The sequence below is a fragment of the Vigna umbellata genome, chromosome 11 (genome assembly GCF_029865625.1).
Source record: "Vigna umbellata cultivar VRB3 chromosome 11, Vumbellata_1.0, whole genome shotgun sequence".
Taxonomy (NCBI): Eukaryota; Viridiplantae; Streptophyta; class Magnoliopsida; order Fabales; family Fabaceae; genus Vigna; species Vigna umbellata.
This window is the reverse complement of record NC_142175.1, coordinates 19,882,122-19,908,448: the sequence shown is the minus strand read 5'-3', so window position 1 is coordinate 19,908,448 and position 26,327 is coordinate 19,882,122. Positions and strand designations below refer to the sequence as shown.

At 31.6% G+C, this 26,327-nt stretch overlaps 1 protein-coding gene across 2 annotated transcripts; it reads left to right on the top strand.

Moving 5' to 3' along the window:
* Window positions 1-6,689: 6,689 nt before the first annotated feature.
* LOC124828140 (protein transport Sec1a-like) lies at window positions 6,690-22,566 on the top strand. 2 transcript variants are annotated; one of them, XM_047301366.2, is made up of 21 exons: window positions 6,690-6,975; window positions 7,746-7,801; window positions 7,914-7,995; window positions 8,741-8,819; window positions 10,807-10,857; window positions 11,001-11,097; window positions 11,195-11,227; window positions 11,721-11,846; window positions 12,517-12,708; window positions 12,782-12,865; window positions 13,146-13,244; window positions 13,554-13,630; window positions 14,891-14,987; window positions 15,250-15,372; window positions 15,456-15,548; window positions 16,023-16,145; window positions 20,729-20,809; window positions 21,518-21,723; window positions 21,828-21,918; window positions 22,006-22,095; window positions 22,184-22,566. In XM_047301366.2, the coding sequence occupies exons 1-21, from the start codon at window positions 6,900-6,902 to the stop codon at window positions 22,241-22,243; spliced, it is 2,016 nt and encodes a 671-aa protein (XP_047157322.2). In that variant the 5' UTR covers window positions 6,690-6,899; the 3' UTR covers window positions 22,244-22,566. The 2 variants fall into 2 exon arrangements, with proteins under 2 accessions (XP_047157322.2, XP_087958179.1); XM_088102053.1 differs by lacking the exon at window positions 6,690-6,975 and having other exon boundaries at window positions 10,800-10,857; window positions 22,184-22,564.
* The last annotated feature ends 3,761 nt before the right edge of the window (window positions 22,567-26,327 follow it).

Genomic DNA, 26,327 nt, shown 5'->3' with positions numbered 1-26,327 from the left:
CTCCTCATAAACCCTAATTCCCAATCCTCATCGCCAGCACCAACGCACACCAGCAACCGCAAACCACAACCGCGAAACACCACCATCGAGAGAACCGCCACCGCCGCAAAACACCACCATCAAGAGAACCGTCACGCGCAACCATCTTTGTCGCCAAATCCCGTCAAATACAATCCCCATCGCCAAAGCGTCGTTACCTTCGTTCTCATCCAAACTCCATGGACGCCGCACCTCCGTCATCAATCTCGCACAACCATGGAAGCTTACTCATTGCCGAACCTGCATCAAAACCAAACCTACAATGCACTTCCATATCGCGCCTTAAAGAAGCAATCGTGATTCAACCTGCGTAGAGTCATCGTCGCATTCGTGCTACCGTTTCGGCAACATCCGCGTCACCATCATCGAACCACCACTTCCACCACTAACACACCACCAGATCCTCCATTCTTCACACCAAAGATCTCATTCACGGCGCAAGCACAGGTCGCGTGACGGCAGAGAATAGGTGTGGTGGCACAGAGAAAGCTCTTTCCCCCAATCTGCAAAACCCTATTTTTTGGGGAGAAAGAGGTTGCCACGCGGTAGTCCCTCATTGGGCACGCCCTTCCTCAGTCAAATTTGGTCAACACTGCTTAAGTCTGGTCAAAATTGGTCAAACACGGGTTCTGGTGCAATTTTAGAGAATTCTGAAGGGCCTAAAGTGCAAATAGAGGAAATTTCAAGGCATTTGTGCAATTTTGAAAAGTCTGAAAAGCTCAAAGATAAAATTAAGTTGTTGAATTAATTTAATTTAGGAATATCAACAAAAAAATATCTTCCAAATAATGTTATAATTGTCTAAATCTTTTAGTTATTTGGAAGATATAAGATAAAAGATTTTGTCAACTGAATATTCAGAGTCCAAGCCCTATATAAACAGACCTAGGGGAGGCAGAAAAGGGACTTCATTCATTCATTCACCACTTTTCTCTCTCTTATTTCATCATGTATTCAACTCCATTCATGGAGAGTTAAGCATCTAGGGCTATTCTGCTGTAATTTCATTATGGATTCTGAGGTTATGTTGAGTTAATGCAATTGTTTATTTTGATTATTGATTTAAGTTGTTTTCTCTCTATATCTTTCATCTCTCTATCATATTAAAAGCAAAGATTTTTGCATCATAATGTGCTTGAATCTACATGCATATTGATTATATGAGTTCTAGGGTTTCTAGGTTTAATTGAGAATCTACTTTGATTTAATTTAGGAACTTTCATATGATTAAATGGTTTTTACTATCAATTGAGAATGTACTTTGGTTGGTAGTAATAATTTTAGTTATAATCAATTGATAATTTACTTTGATTGATTAGCTTTTAACTTGGTTAGGAGATTTAAGAATAGACATGATTAAACACGATAGAATTTGATTGAGAATGTACTTTGGTTGAATTTATTGTAAATAATCTAGAAAGGTTTTGCATTTGATTGAGAATTTACTTTGGTTAATTGCATGATCGCCCTCAAATTGATTAAGAATGTACTTTAATTAATTTGAAACTTGAATAATAATCAATTGAATAATGATTTGTGAATAACCAATGATGAATCTATCTTAGAAAAGCAGTGGAATTAGCCTATTTCATCATAATTGTTTTTAAGTTTCTTATTTATTCTTTAAACATTCTCCAAACATTACTTTTATTCTTGTGCATTGCATTCATAAGATTCAAATATTGAAAGGCAATTCCGTATTCGTTGGGAGACGACTCAGGGTTACTTTAACCCTATATACTTTTTTGAATACTACTTGGCAATACTGAAGTTGCCTTGAAAAGTAGTATTAATTTGGTAGCTTCAACGATAACTTATCACTTATGCTTCTCAGCAGTTAAAGGTTCATGAAGAATTATCCTACTCATGCCCTAAAGTTGGCAGCAGTTGTGTTTGCCTTGAAGATTTGGAGGCATTATCTGTTTGGTGCACAGTTTCAAGTGTTTAGTGATCACAAGAGTCTGAAGTACCTCTTTGATCAGAAGGAGTTAAATATGAGGCAAAGGAGGTGGATGGAATTCTTGAAAGACTTTGAGTTTGAACTGCTTTACCATCCAAGAAAAGCCAATGTGGTGGCTGATGCTTTGAGCAGAAAGGTTGTTCATGTTTCTTCAATGATGGTCCAAGAGTTTCGTTTGGTTGAGAGTTTCAGAGATTTAAGGTTGCATTTTGAGTTGGAACCGAACGGTATAAGGTGTTGCAACCTTAGGTTGACAAGTGACTTGTTGGACCGAATTAAGGAGAAGCAATCGGATGATGTTAAACTACAGAAGGCTAAAGTGTTAGTCTGTTCTGAATGGGGAAAAGATTTTAGTATAGGGACGGACGGTCTCTTAAGGTTTCAAGGAAGGGTTTGTGTGCCTAATGAAGTGGAGCTGAAGAGATTGATTCTTGAGGAAGGGCATCAGAGTCATTTTAGCATGCATCCAGGCATGACTAAAATGTATCAAGATCTCAAGAAAAATTTTTGGTGGTCAGGAATGAAGGAGGATGTGGCTCGTTTTGTGTCTTCATGCTTAACCTATCAAAGAGCTAAAGTGGAACATCAAAGACCGGGAGGTTTGCTGCAACAATTGGAAATTCCCGAATGGAAATGGGATAGCATTTTTATGGACTTTGTTACCCATTTACCCCGAACGGTCATGAATCATGATGCTTTTTGGGTGATAGTCGATTGGTTAAGTAAAAGTGCTCACTTTCTCGCTGTTAGTTTGAAGATGTCAATGGCCAAGTTGGCTCAACTCTACATCAAAGAAGTGGTTCGGTTACATGGGGTGCCATCCAGTATTATATCCGATCGGGATCCTCGATTTACGTCTCGGTTTTGGCAATCTTTACAGAGTGAGATGGGTAGTTGGTTACAAATGGGTTAGGCTTATTCCCTAGACGGATAGTCAGCCTGAGAGGACAATCCAAACACTTGAAGATTTGTTGAGAATGTGTGTTTTGGATCACTTGGGAGTCTGGGATGAAGTGTTACTGTTAGTAGAATTCACCTATAACAACATTTTTCAGTCCAGTATTGGCATGACGCAATTTGAGGCACTTTATGGAAGAAAGTGTAGGACTCCTCTTTGCTGGTTTCAAGAAGGAGAAGTGGTGTTAAATGGACCTGAAGGGATTCAACAGACTACGGAAAAGGTGAAATTAATTCAAGATAGGTTGAAAGCGTCTCAGAGTAGGCGGAAGTCTTATGCCGATCGAAGAAGAAGACCTCTAGAGTTCGCGGCAAGAGAACACATCTTCCTTAGACTGAATCCTACTACTGGAGTTGGAAGGGTCGTTCGGTCTAAGAAACTATCTCCTAAGTTTATTGGTCCGCACCAAATTTTAAGACGTATCAGACCAGTTGCTTATGAAATAGCTTTGCCTCCTCAATTAGCCAACCTTCACTCGGTCTTCCATGTTTCGCAACTCAGAAAGTATGTTCTGGATTTGCCTCACGTGTTGGAAGTAGAAGATATTCAAATCAAAGAAGACCGCTCTGTGGAGATGTAGCCAGTCAACATTGTCGAGAGCCTAACTAAGATACTTAGAGGAAAATCCATCAGTTTAGTTAAGGTGATTTGGGACAGGAGAACAGGTGACTTTACTTGGGAATTAGAAGATGTCAATAGAAAGTTGTGTCCTCATCTGTTCTCTAGTAAGTTCAATTTTTGAGGAAGAAAATTTTTGTTGCTAGGGAGAATGTCAGAACCATTAAATTCAGCAGAGAGTGGAAGCCAGGTCTAGGTGTAAGGATTCAGAAATTCAGAAAGTGGAAGCCAGGTGTGCGTAGCTGAGTGGCTGATCGGTTTTGACGGTAGTATATAAAGAAAATTTTCAAAATTTCGTGCCACTCTACTCTGCATGCACTTCTTCTCTCTAAGTTTATGAGTTCATCTCCTTCTCCTTCTCTCTACAATTCTCTTCCTTCTTTCTACAAATTTTCACTTTCTTCTTCTTCCGATCATCAATCAAGCAACGCTTGAGTCTTCCTAGTGTCAAGGGCTTCACTTTGCACCAATCAAGTTGTTGTTTTGATCTAGTAAGTTTATCCTCTTCTTAGAACATCTGTTTATGGCAAATGTAAGCCAAGTTTCTGGTTGCATGAGTTTATTATCTCCTTTTATTAAATTCTGATCACATTTCTGGTGTTTTGTTTGGTCTAGTTTCATCAATCAGTGAACCTTAGGTTTATAAGACTTTTGGTGGTGAGCAAGTTTCTGCACTAAAAGTTCTATGTCCAGTTAAGAGGTAAGGGAAGCTAGTAATTTAATTATTTTTTTCTGTGTTTGTGTTTGGAATCTCTGTTTGAACGTTTGCATGTATAAATAATTGTATGTTTAATTGAATTGTATTCAAAATTCTATGTCTGGACGACATCTGTGAAGTGGTTGAGAAGTTCTGCAAGTTTTGTAGAAAATCGAGCGATCGGTATAGAATGCTCGGTCTAGTCATGTAATCGGGCTTAACGGTATTCGGTTTCGTAGTGATAATCTGGTTAAGTGTGGTTTGGTTTAATATTGACATTTAGTTTTAAAGGTATTCGTTTAGACCTCAACAGTCTTAGGGTGGGTATTATCGTTTGTTATTAGTCGTAATAGGTTTAGCGTTTGTTATTAATAGTATTATGTATTAACGCTCGGTCGTGTACTAGCCGTTATGCTAGTGATAGCGCTCGGTCGTGTACTAGCAGTGATGCTAGTGTTAGCGCTCGGTCTTGTATTAGCGCTTGTTCTTGGTAGTAATCGATTTCTATTGGTGTTCGGTCTAAGCTGTAGTGTTCGACCTAAGCTAATAGTATTCGGCCTAAGCCAATAGTGATCGGTCTAAGACAATAGTATTCATTCTAAATCATTAGGGTTCGGTCTAAGATTCAAGTGTTCGGTTTTAACTTTAGAATTCGGTTGTTCTAGCGTTCAACTTCAAAGACGTTCTGCTTATGCTTGAGTTTTACTCTTTACATGATTGTTCGGTCATGTTCACATACGGGGAGTGTTCTTCTGCCCGGTCTTGTTCTTAAGTTATGTTTATCTTTTTCGTTCAGTCGTACTCGGATTTGTGGTGTTAACGTTCGGTTTCTTCTATGAATGAATATTTTATCTTTAAATGCTATTATCGTTGTTTGACATTTGCTGAGCAAATGGTGTGTGCTGAGAAAATTGTTGGGGTCTGGGAGCACTATCAATTTTATTCGTTGAGCGAATGGTGTGCGCTGAGCGAATTGTTGGGGTCTGGGAGCACTGCCAGTTTTATTCGCTGAGCGAATGGTGTGCGCTGAGAGAGTGAGTTGAAGGCTAATCCATTGTTTGGTTGGTTTCGCTTAGCGAGGGTATGTGCTTAACGACTGGTCCAGGTTTTTGTTTACACTTTTCTTATGTGTTTGTTTGATTTAAATGATGTGGTGAATTACTTGGGACTATGTATGAGTATGTAATGGATTTTATAATCATCAAAGACTTGAGTTGTGATTCAAATGGAAGTAAAGTATGGTTTCAAAGTATGGATTCAAATGGTGTGGAAGAGAATTCCAAGGAGGAATTTCTCAGTGGTTGTTTCAAAGTAAGTATGAATATGGGGAGGTCAGTCTTGGAGTTCATCCTGACATTCTAATGATCACTTATTCTCAAGTAGAGAGGGGTGAGGCATGTCGTGAGAATAACAGGAGGTCCTAGCCTAGGGATTTTTCCTTAGTCTAAGGTAAGTGATAACGGACTAACCTTGTGTGGTAGCTTGGGGTGGCCCAACTGTTTCACCACAACAAGTGCATGAACTGTCATAGCTACATATTCATACTAATCTGGATAGTCAAGTCTAAGGTCTTTACAGGTTAAGATGTTTAGAATGATATATGTGATTTAAATGATTTATGTATGTTGTGTTATAAATGTGATATGATCTCTTTGGTATCTAGCTTACCTTTGCTCCTGTGTTGTATGTTGTGTTATTTTTTCTTTTTGCAATGATCACCTTAACCGGTATGAGCTTAGGGAGGACATCTTTCAGGGAATTCAACGTTTGGTGGAGAGGGAAAAACAACAGGATAGATAGTCTTTGGTCCGTCAAGGATATAATCTCTTGTCCTAGTAGCCTCAAGTTACTTGTAAGTTTTCATTTTATGTACGCCTTATTTTAGTAGTTTTATACTACTAAAATGGGATGTTACAATACCATTAACTATTAAGTTAATAATTATTAAATCAACTTTTAAGTAATAAAAACTGAAATTTATAAAAATATTTTGAGTTGCTTAACGGCAACATTTGTATGTTTGTAAGAAACTCTCGTATAGTTTTATTTTACTTTAAATGAATATCTAAATAGAAATAAAAAGATAATTTTTGTCTATAAAGATATCTTATTCATTATTTTCATAAAATGAAAAAATAAAATATATTTTTGAAATTATTTTTTAAAATTATTTATTAAATTTGCATTATGTATGTTGCAATCCTAGGTATGAAATTAGAAAAAGAGAGTAATGTTCTATGGTTCATGGTATTATTTCCAGCTATTTTGTTATTTAATATCTAATTGTTAATGTAATTTAGTTTACGTTTTTTTTTAAATTCTATAACATGGAACTTACGTATTTAATTTACTTATTGAATTATGAAATGATATTTTAAAATACGATGAGTATGCTACTTTGTGAGACACCTTGAGTTTGACATGAATGGAGATTGAGAGCGCAAAACCGTAACCGAAACTCAAGTTCCAAGTGTCACACGTCCAACGCTCCTTCCTTCCCTCTCAAATATATAACAAATTTCTCAGCCTCATTCAACGACTCCAACGGTTCTCTCTCTCAACCGCTTCCGATAAGCAAATCGGCGTTCGCAGCTCCAATCACCACCTCTTGCTGCAACCAATTAACCATGTCGTTTTCCGATTCCGAAACCTCCTCCGGCGGATCATCGGACTACAAGCCGTTCCGCCAAATCAGCCGTGACCGTAAGATCCTTCTCGTTTCGCATTTTTCTTTTCCTTTCCGCTTTCTCTTTCGTTCTCCGTGTAATGTATTTGGTTTAGGACTGGAAATTTGACTTCGAAGCTTCGGTTTCTCGCTGTTGAACGGGGCTCACGGTGTAAACATCTCTCAATATACATTTTCGTTTGGAAATTGAATTTCGAAGTGTCATTTGAAACTAAGGAATATGTTGTGTTTGTGATTTTTTACTTTTTTATTTTTTTCGTTCACTGAGCTTTTCTTTCGTCCAATCATAGAGGTAATGAATCAGTGGTTTTGTCTGGTAGAAAGTTGTGTGACAAAAAATATGAATTTCGTTCCTGTGAATCTCGCTGGAAATTTTTTTTGGATTCGAAGTCGATCTTTTGAAACTGAATAATAAATTGTTTTATGAAATAAACTGAATGTAGATAGGCTCAGTAAAGTTTTACATTCAAATTTTGAATGACATTTTTTAGATCGATTAAGCAATTAGTAGTATATTCTACAATAATATCATGATTGCAAAAGGAAATGTTGTATTTGTGATTTTTTATTTTTTTTTTCTCCTTAACTTTGATGAGTCCAATTATCATGAAAATGAATCCATAGAGAGAAAATTTGTGTGCAATGAAATATGAAGATCGTAACTGTGCTCTCTCCTGGTTTTATTTTATGTATTTAAATAAAATAAGAGAGCAAAATTTAATTGTATGGTGCTGGCTTCACTTTCGTGACATGTTTCTAATAATTTTTCATCGTTGGATGCTAATAGGGTTATTATATGAAATGCTTAGATCGGCAAAGTCACCGGATTCGAAGGCATGGAAGGTGTGTCTTCAGCGTTTAAAGTGCATATTTTTACCACGTTCATATATTCTCATCTCATTTTTAGTTAATTCAAGCTGTGATATATTTGGTCACTTTTTCCTTACTATTACAGGTGCTCATAATGGATAAAGTCACTGTAAAAGTTATGTCACATTCGTGTAAAATGGCGGATATTACGGACCAAGAAATTTCCTGTGAGAACCCTTCGAAATGATATCACCTTTTGAATCTGTATTTTTCTGTATGTCTTCTTCAAGGGCCCGACTTACTTTCTATGCGCTCGAGGGCACAAAATCTAAAAGAGCGATGATGAAATCACTGGTTTTGGTAGAAACTTATCATTAATGATAACGATCCAATGGTCTAACATCAAATGCTACTTTTTTTCTTCCAACGATTTCAAAAAGATTAGGAGTGTTTCTCAAATGTATGCTATGTTAAGAGATTGGAGAAAAATAAGGAGTTAAAGGACAAAATTTACATCCAAGTTGTATCCTTACCATCGAGTTCTGTAACTTAATGGTTACAAATGGATTTCTTTTTTAAAATTCTTCAACACATTTGGGAGAGTTTATTTAATAATATAATGAACAACATCTGGGTGTCATCTTTTTTATTGAAGAACAGAACTTGTACAAAATATAAAATCATTTGACACAACATTTTTCATTGTTTAAGACATATTATCATTTTGCACATGACAAGGTTAGTCTCATTCTTTTTCCAGTACATAGTCCTCTCTTCTCCAATTGGCAATGTACATTTGTCAAGCTCTTCTAGATTTGAAAGTTGAACATTAAATTAGATGTTTTATTTTTCCGTTCATTTTATCTTATGCTTTTCCTCTATATTTTACTGAATCCACTTTAAAACAGCATCTGTTCTGTGATTTCTCGGTATAATATTGATATATTATCATTTGTTAATACCATATTGCAGTGGTGGAAGACCTCTTTCGGAGAAGGCAGCCGTTACCATCTTTGGATGCTGTTTATTTCATGCAACCTTCTAAAGAGAAGTAACTTCCTCTCTTAATTAGAATTTTCCATTTGTCAGCAATAAACAGAAAAGTATCATCTAAAAATTAAATAATTGTTTTATTATTCCAGGAAGAGTGTTTCATATAACACAATATGAATTGAAATTTCATAGATTTTAGAATTTTCTATTTTTATTTTTTGCTATATAAAACATAGGGACAAAAAAGATTGCTAGCATTCACTTCCACACTTGCAAATGTGTACAGTTAACCTCCTTATGACCTAATCTCACTTTTGATGCAACACAACTTCATGTTGTATCAAAATATAAAAAATCTTTAAGTGTTCATTTTTAATTAATTTCGATTAGAAAATTGTTTAGTGAGAGCATCTATAGTACAAGAGTCATACATACAAAATTATAAGCTTAACACTTAAGTATATAAATTATTTTTATTAAAATATGTTCGCATGACATGAAATTTAAAATCTCGGGTCTTAAATAAGTCCCTAGATCTTAAATAAGACTCTAGGCCAAACAACAAAAAATATTATTATTCTACATTAAAAATGTATATTTTTATCTGTAACCAAATAAAACAATAATAAGAGTGTGAATCTTATAAGCCCTTGTTCTTAGTAATGATGTGACATTATAAGTCTTAAAGAAATTAAGATCTCATACAATGATTTTTGTGATAGAGATGACATAAGAGTTATGTTAGGGAATATGTGTGAATCTGTTGAGGATGGTGGTGTACTTTTCCTTTAGTTTAAGGCTAGGAGTATGTGTAATAATAAGTGAGAAAAGAGAGAAAGAGAGAAATAACTAGGAGAGATAATAGCTGATTCTTCTTCTTACCTTATAGTAGGCAAACCAAAGTTTACGATAACCATCACCACAGAAAGATTCTCTGGTTGCCAGGATTTTATATCATTCAAAATTTTCTTTTGACTAGGTATAAGTCAGAAAATTTCCTAACTTTTTGGTGTTTGGCTCTAGATGTTTTGTAAATTATGAAGTTATCATGCTCTTGCATACAAATATTTGGAGTATCAATGTGTTCATACAGGTACAAAAAAACAGAAAAATGACCATGAGTATGGGACTTACATGATACAAGACGTCAGACAGAAAATATAGTTTTTTTAAAACAATTCTAGTATTGACCTAAAATATTAAGAAAAATAAATTTGTGGGTATTTCTTCATATATATATTGTTCATCTAGTTCATTCTTAATTAATATGAGACTTCCAACTCACTTAAATTCTTAATAATGTCCTTTTGTGAGTCTTTTCCATATTGAAATTCTTCCTTCCTTTTCAAAAGGATAAGTATTTCTTAACCACCGGTGGTGATCCTTACTTGTAAGGTCATTTACTAAAAATGATCACACTTGTCTGAAAAGTCTTTTAAGAAGACTTTCAAGGATTCTTCACGCATTTCATATCATACTCATTCTAGCCAGTCACCATGTCAGTTTGATATCATTTGTTGGTTTTTTTGAGAGAAAACACTAAAGAAATTCAACACCAATGCATAATTAATAAACTCGTAAAAGACCAAAACATTAACTTAACTTCTATATAAATGTTTTAGACAATGAATGTGTGGGTCTTTTTCATATTTTTATGTGGAGCTCTTATTCTTGAGAGAAAACTGTATTTTTTTTTTGTTGAAAATGGATGTTTTCATTAGCTTATAGCATCACTTTAAAGTAATTGAAGCTTGCAAAGGGCTGACAACTGTTACCTTTAAATTGAGAAAAGTTCATTTTTTTATGTGTACCTTTCCGATCTTAATCTATCAGCAATATAAGGCTACAATTATTTGTGTTAAATTGTAAGTCAGGGTTCAATTATTTCTCTAATCCCTTCTGTTTCCAATTTTATTCCTATTTTAACCCAGTCTAAAGTTTTCTCTTCCATGCATTAATTTAAACGAATTACTTTTTTCTGTTGTTCCTTTTATTTGCACTCGCATAGTTTATCCATATTAAACATGTCTTTTGCTAGCTTGCAGTGTGGTCATGTTTCTGTCTGATATGTCTGGAAGGGAGCCCCTCTATAAGAAGTATGGGAAGCATTCTAAATTTTCCCCAAATTTAATATTGTTTCGAGATTTTAAAAGCTTAACTCAGGAGAAAACTTAACAGCATTGTTTTTTATTTTTAAATGGGACGGGGGCTGTGTTCTTTCTTCCTCTGCACGTTTCAGAGCCTATATATTTTTCAGTTCACCGATCCCAAAGGAACTTGTAAACCACATCAAGTGTGATACAAGTGTTTTACCCCGCATAGGAGCATTGAGAGAGGTCAAGATTTTGTTGTCTCCTTCTATCTAATTGATATTAGCAGGTGGTCAACATCAAATTGTTTATTTATTGAAATTACTTTGGTTCTATTTTGCAGATGAATTTGGAATATTTTCCCGTAGATAGCCAGGTACTTCGCAATTCATTTGGAGTATTTAACTTCAAGCATACCTTAAATTAAAATGTTTTGTAGCCATTAACCTACTCACCTACTCAAAATCTCCGTATATAACAAAACACATTTATTTAATTGCTCATGGTACTATCATAGTTGCAAGAATAAACTACCTCGACGAATTTATTGATTTCAAAATGAAATTCCTATATGCATGATTTTGTCATATGATCCAAAGGTTTTATTTATATTCTTAATCTTACCAAGTATAAACTTAGCAGTGTTCTCAAGGAATTTGGGATTGCAGTGCATTCAAAGTCATGATTTGCGTGAGACAACCAATATATAAATACTAGCATAAGAAATACAAATCCATGGAAATTTGGTCAACAGAGTAATAGTATATTTATTGTATTTATTATCAAGCTAAGAAACACCTTCAACTTGTTAAATGATGTTCAAAACGAGGGAGAAAATGGGATTTTCTACTGAGATGTGTCTGATGCAGGGGTTTACTACTGATCAAGACACAGCAATGGACGATCTTTATGGCAACATTGAGAATACTCGCAGATTTAACACCTGCTTGAATAGTATGGCTATTCGAATAGCTACTGTTTTTGCTTCATTAAAGGTATGACCTACACTCCTTGTACTCTATATTTGCCACTAGCGTAGGTTAAGATATTAATGGACTACTCTCGACTCAGTGTAATGAGAGTTTACTGGTACCTTTTAAGTCATCATTTTTCTTCTTTTATCCCGTTTGATTCTTACATATTTTTATGTAATATAGCCTTTTCTAATTTCCACTCGTTTCTGGTGAATATATATTTTGCTGTACGTCCAACAAACTATTTTAACAGAAGTCACTCAGAATCAAATAATTACTACATTACGATTTCGTGGGATGCAATAAATTTCATATTTATGACCACTTCTGTAACTTTTACCCATTATTTCAGTTCAAGCATGCTGTGATTGTTTACGTGGGTGGCGAATTTGAGTCAAAATAAAACTAGATTACTTTTTACTTGTAATTTAAGGTACAACAAAGGGCATTCTTTTAATGACAGTGAAGATTAAAAACATTTATAAGGTAATCATGATAGCAATTAAATCTATTGAAGATATTAACAATCATCGATTTAGATGTTTAAACGTAGTTTCAATCATGATCTACCTATAACATATTTTCAAATTCTACTACACAAGTTATTCTTGACTTTCCCTAAATTCCTAATCTTCTCCATATAAGGTATAACTTCTGAAAGAGTACATTAAAAATGTTTGTATCTTTTTAGGAGTTACCATGTGTGTGGTATCGTGCTTCAAAGGAAAGTGACGAGTCTACTGCAGCAAAAGTTCGAGAATTAGTTCCTACAAAGCTTGCTAGTGCTGTTTGGGACATGGTTTCTAAATATAAATCTACCATTCCCAGTTTTCCACAAAATGAAACTTGTGATCTGCTCATTGTTGACAGAACCGTAGATCAGGTTAAAATAGTCTGTTCACAATGAATATCTCCTTTTATATCTCACCTTTAACTTTGTTTAATCTGCATCACAGATTGCTCCTGTCATTCATGAATGGACCTATGATGCTATGTGCCGTGATTTGTTGAATATGGATGGAGATAAATATATGCATGAGGTATCACTTTCTTTTAGCTTGCCCTTCCCTTCATCATTATAAAAATAAGGTTACTTAAATTAAACTTTGGACTTACAAATAAAAAATTATTTGTTATTAGTTTTTATAAAAAAAAAATGCTACATATATTGATTAAAGAACTAAAAGTACAGCTCTCTCATTTAAAGTAAAAAGGTCCCTCAATTTATTTTAAGCATCACTTTTATTGAGTCACGGCCTTTTCAGGTATACAAGTTGCTGCATTTTTCTTGTTCTGATTTTAACGTAGCAATCATGTTAGGTTCCTAGCAAAACCGGGGGTGACCCTGAGATCAAGGAGGTCCTTCTACAAGATCATGATTCAGTCTGGCTTGAACTTCGCCACGCTCATATAGCAGATGTACGTCTCTTTCACTATCGATATATTTTGATAATTTTGTATAATAAAAAAATATATATATATATATATATATAATATATATATTATATACAGATTTTGTTAAATGAAATAATTTTATGTACTATTAATTTCTTTAAAAATTATTTTTATGTTATGCATAAACTAATTTTCACATATAAAAGAAAGTTATTTTATTTTTATTTTTTTACAGATATTTATAACAAATTTATCCGAATTCATCTAATATTATCAACTCACAATTCATATATTTCTCAAATCTCATTGCCCTTTTACCTACATTAATACCAGGCTAGTGAAAGACTGCATGAAAAGTTTACCAATTTCGTATCAAAGAACAAAGCAGCGCAAATTCAACAAAGGGGAAGGTTTGCATTGGCACCTTTCTTCTTCCTTTATCAAAAATAATGGCCATTTTCGTGAAATACCTCCCAATTAATTAAGGTCCTAGCTTTCACTACATTTGTCATTATTCATTTCGGGTATGATATGTTTGGAATTTTTTTTTTCTGAAAAATAATTACATTTTTAAGATCACTTAGAAAGGGTTTTTATTTAAAAATACTTTGCCAATCCAAACACATGGTGATAACCAAAGTCTCGCTTTCTGCTTTGCAACTAAAGGGAAAATATGAATAATATAATATATCAAGTGGAGTAGTGGCTTCTTTAAAGCACGTTTTGTTTTTCGTTTAAATATATTTAAACTACAAAATTATTAGTGAGATTTATTAAATAACAAATGAAACTTATATAACTTTTTAATTTTTAAGAAATATCATTCAAAAGGAAAATGTATTTAAATGAAGTTGTAACAGGGTGCATTGTCTGTTTTTCTAAATGTTTAATGGAAGTATAAATGCTCTTCGATTAGTGGCTAGTATTACAGTATTTCAGTGTATAAGTCAACAATACCGAGCAAGAATTAGTTGATACTTGGTCCAAGTTAGAACAGTCTCAGACTCAAAGTGTACAACTTACACAGTTACTTAAATAGTTGACTTTGTACCTAAAGAATAGGAGGGAAACAATGACGGTAGGTTTTACACAGAATTATAGAGAGCGAGAGAACCAATCCAGGGAATCAGAGAGAGCATGAGAAGGAACCATTAGGATCTATATAGTGGTAGGTATACACAGGGTTCTAAGTTTCATTCTTGTTAGAATGAAAAAATAGAGAGCTATAGAAAAGGAGTTTAGTTTTATTAGCACGGTTTTTGATTTTGTATTACATAGACACTGATCAGGACAGTTTCTGCAATAAAAAAAACAACGCCATTATATGTACAAATTTATTTTGAAAGAGACATTATGTGCTTGCTATGAATTTTTAAGATAGCATAAATCAGAAAAAAGAAAGAAAATGAAGATTAAATTAGAAATAGGAGTGTACATTTAATTCTGTAAGAAAATAAAGAAAAGTTAAATAGTGTGTCTCGTTATAGTAGTTATGGATTATATGGGTGATGATACCACAAATATGAGGGTATACTGATCCCAACCGAACCTAAGTAAAATGAACTGTGAACTTGGACTAAACTAAGATTAATTAAATATCCGACAGGAAGACTTATTTTGACAAAACCATGTGCCACTTATTTTAGACCTATAAATTTAACTTTCTGCAGAGATGGTGGTGAAATATCTACCCGAGACTTGCAAAAAATGGTTCAAGCATTGCCGCAATACACTGAGCAAGTGGAAAAGATTTCACTCCATGTGGAGGTGATTTATTCGATCTAACTTTCGTCATCTTCTATTTTTTCTTTTTTATGGTTTGTCTAAGAAAAGTATAGTATTTTATTGCATCTTGAGAATAATGGCAATGGAATGTGAGAGAACGAAGTGACATACTTCTTGAGGAATGAGAACTCGTGATGGCTTTGACACAAATGACGTATCTCTTTCAACTTGATAAGGGTTGCACTGTAATAACAAAATAAATATATTCCTATGCTAACCATTCTGCTTGATGAATTCAAAGCAGATAGCTGGGAAGATCAACAAAATTATCAGAGAAACAGAACTTAGAGAGCTTGGACAGCTGGAACAAGATCTTGTTTTTGGGGATGCTGGATCAAAGGAAGTTATTCAATTTTTAAGAAAGCAGGTCTTGAAATAAAGAGATATCCGAATAGTCAATAGTATTTTATTATAATCCCTTTATTTATTCAAAAAAATTTGCCCGTGCAGAGTACACCTGAAAATAAGTTGCGGTTGTTGATGATTTATGCAATTGTCTATCCTGAAAAGTTTGAGGGTGATAAAGCTTCAAAGCTAATGCAGGTTATTATCAACTCTTACATGTCAAATTTTTACTTTTATTACACATGAATATAATAATTAAATTGAAAACATATTCATGGTATTCCCATTTCTCATAACTTCAGCGTTTGTTATACAAGAGTCTCAATATCTCTATCAGATTCATAAACTTTACAAGGTTAGGTAAATTTGACTAAATTGCACATGGGTGACTGTGCCTAACTCATTTTTTGTTTGCTATAAATGAACTTTGCTCATATAACTTTGCCTCGCTTTATTTATAAATTACTCCTATACAAACCTGGATGAGGTGTCTAAGACAGGACAAATTAGGCACCAATCCGTATTTCAAGGAATTCAGCCTGTATCAACTATTACAAAACTAATTTGATAATTCAAGATCAGCACGAATTAGAAAATTCTTACAAAAGAAGTGTACAAGTTGTGCCTAAGTAAAGTGATTTCATATATTGATGGTTCTGCTCATCTAATCAGTTGGCAAAACTATCAACGGATGACTTGAAAGTTATCACTAACATGCAACTGCTGGCGGGATCATCAAACAAGAAATCTTCTGGTGGAGAAGGTGGTTTCTCACTCAAGTTCAATAACCAGAAGGTAAACATATTCATTTCACATTATCTTTGTATATCAAGGATATTTGGTTTATATATATATATATATATATATATATATATATATATATATATATATATAACAAAAGAAAAAGAAAAAGAAAAAGATGAGATAGGATAATGACCTGGTAAGAGAAAATAAATTATAATGGTGTTTGGTGTACACAGAAACAAAAAACATAAAATTCAGAGATATATTTGGCTCCTTGAATTTTTTATAATTGCATAATTATATATATATATATATATATATATATATATATAAATTAATATTAAAAATATTTATATTTTTAAATAAAATAATAATATTTGAATTTTTTATGAAATTTTTTTATTGTTATTATATAAATAATTCATAAAATACTTTGAGCATTTTACATTAAAATTCTATTTGCTTTTATAGTTTTATTATAGAAACAATTACATTCATTTTCTTTTAAATAAAATATTTCATATTTTATTATCCATCTTTTAGTATAAATAATTATATTTAGAAGACTTATTACATAATTTTATTATGTATGATTTGAGAATGAAATACCATATTAAACTTTATCATATATAGTGGTAAACTTAATTATATGAATATTATACAAACAAATGATTCATCATTTAAGATTTTAGGTATTCTGTTTCAAAAAGAAAGATTTTAGAATCACTTAGTATTTTTCTATAGATATTTTTTGCATTATTATCTTTTTTCTCGTGTCCAAAATGATAATTATATTTATAAAGCAATCACAATAAACCAACAAATATGTATATTTTTTATTTAAAATTTATACAAGAATATATATTTGATATTTAGGACTAGTATCTTTCATATATTTTATAAAATTTATGGTTTTTGAATTAATATGATATCCAACATATGTGACTTCTCACACACTTATCTCTAAATAGATTGTAGAAATCTTTATAGATTTTTTACTAATTAATATATTCATTTATATGATCTGGACAATGTAAAACTTATATATATATATATATATATATATATATATATATATATATACTCGCACAATAATATTACCTACCCTGATAACTACTATCTTACACAAAACGTATCATCATCTCACTACCAAAATCACATTTATCCATGAACATCTCACAAAATACACTTTAAATACATAAACATGTATTCTTTTGTCATTTGTAGGGTTTAAATACAAAAGTTAAATTTATATTAATCCAATCAAGTTGGATTTTATGTTATTTGAAAGCTAATGTAATTATGTAGAACTTTTATTTTGACCACTTTTTCTACTTCGTTACAAAATTAGACTTAATGACAGTGTAATCTCTAAAAGTGAAAATGCACTTTTGGAGTGCACTCTTCCTACACACCCTTGCGTATTCAATCCGACCATTATGAGTGAACCTCTAATGTAAATTTCTACATCAATGAGTCTCTTACACCTATGTAGTCTTAGTCAAACCTTTGGAGACAAACTTCTAATGTAAATTTATATATTATCGAGTCTCCTATGTCTTTAAGCCTATTTGAGTTACACCTTGATAGGCAAACCTCTTATGCAAATTCAAACTACATAGTTAAGAAACAATAAACAACCAATTACAACCACAAAATCATGAATTGTAATAATGATTTATAGCAACAATCAATATTTTTTCCACAAAAATAATCACCATATCTTTTTTGTTTCTTTTTTCCACTTAAACTTATCAGTAAAAACCTACATCTTCCATAATCTGTTTTTTTGTATAAAATCTCACATAAAATTCTCACTTTCAAAAAGAATATAGCAATTCTATCAACCTACTCCAAAACCTTTGTATGAAAAATTTGCAAACAACCCAAGATCTCTTTATTATAGATAAGTCCAAATCTAGAATTGTTTTAAAGCTAATTTTCCATACGTCTACTTCTTTGTGTTCTTAGAAAACTAGAATTGGAATGAGATCTTGAAGCGCAACATCATTGAGGCTTCTTGATCAACTTTAAGAATCAATTATTGTTTCATAGCAGCCTAAAATTGAACTAATTTCTCAGATCTAATAACTCCCTGCCTCTGTCCTCTCATTGAAGAAAATGAAAATTGAATAAAGATAAAGGAGAAAAACTTACCCTATGTAAAAATTGGGATTGATACTTACAATTTCTTTATGGCAAAATTTAAGGATCAAATAAAACTAAAATGAGAGAAAAATAAAGTTTTGATTTCTCTATAAAGATTTGAGACGAGGAGGAGAAAATAGGAGGGTTGAAGGAAGGGAAAGAAAATGGTATAAGAGAAAGTTTGACCCTTATGTTTCTGAAACGGAGCCTCCCAAGCTAATGTTAATGAATTTGTCCCTGTATGTTTCTCACTCGTACTTTATTATGACTTCAAAATCCCAAACATACTATAATAACAAGTCCAACCACATACACTGTAAACTCCTAAATGACTATGTTTGCCCTTTCTAGCTTCAGAGCAACCATACATATAGGAATGACATGAGTGCGATTGTACACTTTCAAACTCCTTCCCATTTGTGATACCTGACATATATGAAATTTTGTTTTCATCCATGTGTCTTCGAGTAACATGTACACGCATACTTGCGTATTAGATTTAAAAACTAAAATCTCATAGTAAGTAAAACATAATATTATCAAGAAGGATAATTTTTTTCTCTTTAATGTCAAATAATAAGGAAAACACTATAATTTTATAACTTTAAAGTACTAAATAATCTAGAAATGTTTTAGTAATTTAAAATTTGGATAAGTATGAAAATAAAGATAAGGCAAAAACATGTTGGGAGAAATAGCAATTTAGGCGAAAGTGGAAAAGTTTCCTTCATTTGTGTAACTTAAAACATGCTTGTGAGAAATAAGAAGAGAAAATGATAACACAAACTTTTTAACATGGAAAATTCACTCAAATAGAAAATAAAAAAGTGGCTTCAACCTACTATAAAATTCATTATAAAAGTTGAATTGAAAAAAAAAATCTTTCTTTTTTAAAAGGATGAAACACTAACTTACTCTTTTTCGGATAACTTACAAAGATTTTATTAAGAATGATGAAATCTTTCTTTTCTCTTAATTGATTCCCAACTCACTACTATTCTTTAACTTATAAGCAGGTTCTCTTCATTAATTTTGTCTGTCTTCTTGCTCTCTCTTAAAACTCCTATTAAAGAAAATCATTTTAAGATCTTAGAATAAATTATTTTCTTGGTTCCTACTACTTTTTTTTGTGTATCTTCGTACTCTCTCAATACCCCTATTCATAGTAAATTATTCATGTTTTTCCATAAAAAAACGCAAGCAGATAGTAAGGAAATAATTTGAATAGCTTAGAATAAATTATTTTCTTAGTTCGCTAGAAAAATGTTTCCCTAACATAAAAGAGGGATATTTCCAACAAAATGTTCATATACTCATACCTGATTTAGCATGTTAAATATTACTCAAATCTTAAATCCATAATTAAACACTTTTATATAATCATCAGCTACTTACACTAATGTTCTAATGATTTTATGGTGTTATTGAAGATCCAAACTTGTCAAGTAAATTTTAAAAAGAAAAATATTGGGTTTCATTCATATTTGTGAAAAAATAACTTTAATCTATGATTACTATATCAGTTTAAAAAATATCATTTTTTTCATAGTTAACTATTAACACCCGGTGAAATTTTATTATAATTTGATAAATTTTTAGAATTAATGATTTAAAAAAAAAATTAACCTCTATATTAATTTTCATTATAAACTAATAATGATTTTTTTTTTGTGACGTATAAATCTAATGGTCAATATTTGTAATAGTGAATTTCTTCAAAAAGATTTTATTTATCTTTGAATACTAATAATTAGTATATGCAGGTTTTATGTAATTATAATTAACATTTTTTATGTTTTAATACTTTTTTATATGATTTGGATATTGTACAATGAATAGTTTACAAAGAAAATGATGAATATATATAGTTTACCTAATAAAATTGTCCTTCTCATCATTCTGGACAGAAGATAACAGAATAACTAATAATAAAATGTAGTATAAATTATGTTTAAAGTATATTTTTCATTAAAATTACATATAAATTTTCTTAAAAATTGTTTTATTTTAATTGTTTTATAAATTATAAAACATTAGTTTTAACCAAATTATAGATATACAACTACTTTTTTATCATAAAAAAATTATGTAAGTTTGAAATTACAATTAATATTTTAATATATAATGTAATTTAAATTTTTGTGTAAAAAGCTTATAAACATATATTAGATAATATATTAAATAAAATTATAGTATATATTATTATATAAACTAATATCAACAAAATTATATGTTTTTTAAAAATATAAAAAATGATAAGTTAAAGTGACAAGACACAACAAATAGCATATTAGAATCTATTAAGACCTTTGTCTTATTATATTTTAATAATCAAATTTGTCTTAACCAGAATATTTAACCAGTTGATTTTTTTCTATAAGAATTTTGTTTATTTATATCCAAGGATATACCTCTTGCATGGTGTTGTCCATAACTCTTTCACATCAAATATCTTTTATCTTTAAAAGAGTTGTTTTTCTTCATAGATAAAACATGCAGCACGCAAAGATCGGACTGACGAAGAGGAAGAAACGTGGCAACTATTTCGATTTTTTCCCATGATAGAGGTACGACTAAAGATCATGCAAACCAAATTTTTTGTGTGCAACCTTTACCTGATCTGATTTATTCTTTTTCCTTTTTTGTTGACTGGAACTAAAGAAATAAATTGAGTTCATCCGTCATTTGAATTTATTATAGAAAGAAGCAAAAGATAAAAGAAAATTTGCTGGCTTAGTAAAATATGTCCATTCCAAATACTCAACATGCTTAATTTAGGTCTTTTTCAATAAATTTTTCAGTGAATGCTTATAAAAGAAAAATTAAAAATTAAAAAAATATTTCATAAATTATAAGTATATCTCAACTTTTTGAAAAAAAAATTACAAAAAAAATTAATTAATTAATTTTAGTTTTTGAAAAAAGTTTAATATATTTTTTAGGTTTTTCTTTATTACGAGTAACATGAAGTTTATATAAAATTGACATTAGTTTCGGTTAGATGTCAACAGTCATGAGTTGCAATGATTTTTCTCTCTAGCTTGTTTCTTATCCAGTGTCGTAGTTCATTATTTTTGTGCTGAGAGAGTATCATATTTGATGAGTTGATAAAATTACCTTATCGAGTATTCTTCTTTGTAGTCGTAGGAGTGCAACAAGCAGAGCTGTAAAAAATCATTTTGCTTGCTTAAACATAGCATGGTATTAGTATAAAGTATTATTTGTTTTCTTTTATATGATCAGATGTAAAATATTTATGATATTGTGTTTATTAGGAGCTCATTGAAAAGCTCAATAAGAGTGAATTGCCTAAGAATGAATATTCCTGTATAAATGAGTCAAGTAAAAGTAGTGCCCAAAGAGTTCCAGCAAAAAGCAGCAAAACTCCCCAACCAGCCCCAACCACTGCTCCTCATTCAATTAGATCTAGGAGGACAGCAAACTGGGGAAGATCTCGTACTTCAGATGATGGATATTCAAGGTGACATGAGCTATTATCTCCCGCAAGTTTGTTCCAGAAACAAGTTGTCTTTTAATGCTTTTCAAATTTCAAAGCTGATTTTATAATTTTTCCTACCTCTATAGTGACTCCACGTTGAAGAATGTGCTTGCTGATTTCAAGAAGATGGGAAAGCGAATCTTTATATTTATTATTGGCGGGGCTACTCGATCCGAGGTAGAGTGTGATGAAAAAACAAACTTTTGGAACAACATCTTGAATGTTTAAATTATAATCTTAACTTGTATTTGTTATTGTTTTCAGCTGCGAGTTTGTCACAAGTTGACAACAAAATTAAAAAGGGAAGTAATCCTAGGTACTACTTCCATGGATGATCCACCGCAATATGTGACGGTAATAAGCCCTTGTTATTCTCTTCTGCACAATTTTTTTTTTCATATTATTGATTGATTTACATTTTCCTGCTGTGGTGAATGTACAGAAATTAAGGTCATTGGGCGAACGCCAAGTTGAACCACCATTGAATGGCCTCGGCATATAACATTTTTTCGGGGTACTGATAATTACAAGCAGGTTGGCAATATCCTTCTTGTATCAATTATAATCTATAATTATCCCTAATTGTTTATACATTAGAAAGTTTAAACTTTATACCCTCTTGACAAGGGATGAACAGAGGGGCCCCTTTCAATTTCTGTGATGTACAAATTTTGTTAAAACATCACACCACACTCTCATACATATTCAAAGGACATCTTTTTTTTTTCTTTTCTTTTGAGTGTATACAATGGACATTTTTGTCATAAGCTATTAAAGTATATTTATTTTTAATGTCGATTTCATGTGAAAGGAGATACTTGATTTAGGATACCTTGATTTGGGATAGAAATTATATTTGCCTCTTCCATATCTTTTGTTGCCTCTTCCAACAAAAGATAAAGTTTAATTTTATGTTTTCAAAGGTTCAACTTTGTTAGTATTAATTATTATTTTTTACTTGTGCGTTTCGTAAACTGAAGCCTTCACTTATGACTTAAAAAAAAGTAATTTTCTACTAAATAATATTAACACCGTAAGGATAATTACAATAACAGTGCAGGAAGTCTTGTAATGTTATGGTTTATACATCCTTTAAGAGAACTTTGCGTCTCGTTAGAAACTGTATTATTGCTCTCTCTCTCTCTCTCTCTCCGAGCGCTACTCTTTTTATACATAATAACTTTGTGTTTGATTAGGGGAAATTGGTATATACTTAGGGGGGAAGAAGGTTACCCGAAATATTGGATTTTTTTTATTATTGGAGGAGAATTATAAAGATTTGCAATAATTTGAGAGTGCACAATAATATATTTCCTCTCACTGTAGTTCTATTTTATATGGAAAAAATGCATGAGAGGTAAAATAATAATAATAATAATAATAATAATAATAATAATAATAATAATAATAAAGACATTTTGTTAAAAAAACTAGATCATTTTTATTTAATTTTTATTTATTATTTTTTACTTTTCTTCTTTCAATACATTTTTCCTTATTTTATTTCTATCACTTTGTCTTTTATTTTCTTCCTTTCAGCAGTGATCCAAAAGAAAGCCTTCAATTCATCTTTCCGTGCGTGGTTCAACCCTTGGTAATGCAGAAGAAGGGAATTTAGGATTAACGAACAATATATTTTTTACGGAATTACTTTCTTTATTGATTAATATATAATATTAAATTATATTAATCTAATGATTGAAAATTTTGGTATGAACATGATCAACCATGTTGAGTTGTATATAAATCAAACATTTATAATGTAATCTTACAATGAATATTTATTTATATTTTAAAAAGTATATTTTACAATAATTTTTTAATGAAATATCAAATCATTAAGAAGATTTAATTGTATAGTTGAATCGATAAATATGTCTTTATGATCTAAAACTCTCATAAAAAAAATAAAGTTGTTATTGGGTTAACGTTAAAGTAATAGCTTTTAACAATTTTTCTTTGTTCGCATGAGTCAATATTTGACTCGAATATTAAGGAACTTAAGTTTAGTATAATTTATATAACACTCCAAAACCTTGTATCAATAATCTATAATCCAGACATAATTTTATGATGTACACTTACGTTTATTCATATGAATACTAGTAACAAATAAGTTTTTAAAAAGAAATTTACTATAGTACCACAACTACTTGTATAAATTCATCTTAACAATAAGATATATTTCAATTAGTCCATGACACTTTAATATATATATATATATATATATACTGTAAGAAATACGTATTGATGTTTTTTTAAACAATCAAGTTTTATAAGATAATGACATATTTTTATACAAACACTTTTGTTTTATGGTACAAGATAAGTTTAAGATATGTGTTAGATGAGTAATAAACTCATTAGTTTATCACCATTTGATATTTTATTTTATATAACCTAAAATATTAATGAAGTAAATGTCCTTTCATAAATTTTAATATACACAAATTCAAATAATTCATAAAATTATCTAAGATTTGTGACTTCAATTCACCTATCATACATAAACATGTTTCGAGTGTGGAATGGATCACAATCAAAAGTTTAAGTCATTTTTCTCCAAACCTTCTAATACCGTTTTTACAGTCTTAGTTGTAAAGTTTTCTTAAGTCCTTATTACTCTTTTTTTAAGCTCTGTGAGGATACTTGTTAAAGGTACTCTGACGTTTAAGTCAGTAATATGACAGTTTCATTAGTACATTTATTAGAAAGTGGGTTTTAAGCCTAACTCAACCCTACAAAACTGGCTTGTAGGGTGAGGTTTGCACCTCACTTATATATTATAATTTGGCCTTATCTCTAGTCGATGTGGGACTTCCAACACACCCCCTTCACGCCGAGGTATAGACATCTCGTGCGTGATAGTAGAAATTGGGTGGTCCGATAACGGCCCGATAGCGGGTGGAATAGAAGAATAGAATGCCCACTTAGAACTCGCTAGGATAGGCTCTAACCATGGCTCTGATACCATATTAGAAAGTGGGTTTTTAAGCCTAACTCAACCCCACAAAACCGGCTTGTAAGGTGAGGTTTGCACCTCACTTATATATTATAATTTGACCTTATCTCTAGTCGATGTGGGACTTCCAACACACCCCCTTCACGCCGAGGTATAGACATCTCGTGCGTGATAGTAGAAATTGGGTGGTCCGATAACGGCCCGATTGCGGGTGGAATAGAAGAATAGAATGCCCACTCAGAACTCGCTAGGATAGGCTCTAACCATGGCTCTTATACCATGTTAGTAGTGGGTTTTAAGCCTAACTCAACCCCACAAAACCGGCTTGTAAGGTGAGGTTTGCACCTCACTTATATATTATAATTTGGCCTTATCTCTAGTCGATGTGGGACTTCCAACAACATTAGTGTTGTCAAAATGGGTTTGGTTACCCGACTCAACCCACCACGGATTGGTCACTTAGTAAGTCAACTCAACCCGACTCATTTATTAGCGAGTTGAAAAGATTTGAACTCACCCAGCTCACCACATACAAGTTGATGGGTTAAACGAATTAATTCACTAGCTCACTTAATGACAAGTTTTTGGGTGTTGCTCCCTCCACCACCACCACTTCTCACTCCACCTCCACAACCTTATGCAAAAAAATTTTAATTATAAAAATAACTTTTTTTTACTTTTAATCCTATTTATTTACTTTAAACTCAAACTCTACCTTTCTATCCATTTTTACTTTTCACTCAGCCCCACCTCCCAACTCTCCTTTTCTCTCTTTTCGAATTCCCACCCCCAAACCCCACCACATCTGTTTGTTTTAATTACAAAAATATTTATATAATAAAACTATATATTTTATATAATTAAACTAATAAATAATTTTTTATATAATTATAAAATTGTTAAAGAATACAAAAATCATATATAAAATATATATATATTATACAAAAACATTAAAACAAAAAACTAATTATATATAACTGCAAAATACAAAAACAATATAAATATAAACTAATAACAATAAAGATCTTCAAAAATACAATAGTAAAATACATAAAAAATATATTCAAAAATAATACATCAAAACATATAACTTACATTATTAAAACATCTCCAAAATTAATATAAAAAAATAAACTAATAAAAATAAACTGGAAAATAAACATGTAACTTTAAACGGATGTGAGCATCTGTCAACGGATGTCAACATCCGTTTAAGGCAAAACGGATATCGACATCCGTTTTTCCTTAAACGGATGTTGACATATGCTGAGGGATGCTCACATCCGTTTAAAGATTATACGTTTATTTTTTTAGGGTTTATTACACACCTTCACGATGAATCCTTCAAGCACCACCACACCACCACCACACACTGATCTTAGCACGACTGATCAATTGCTTCCACCACCACTTGCAATCTCTCACTAAGCACACCAACTAATGAAAGTCCACCACACTCTGAGACCACAATTCTACCACAATTAAAGAATGAGAGAAGAAGTGGAATGTGAAAAAGAGGAAGAAGAGCACAATGAAACAATGAGGGGACGAACGATAAAGAGGAAGAAGAGTTGTTGTTGCATACATGTAGATGATTGGAGTGGGTAGAAGTTAAAAAATATTA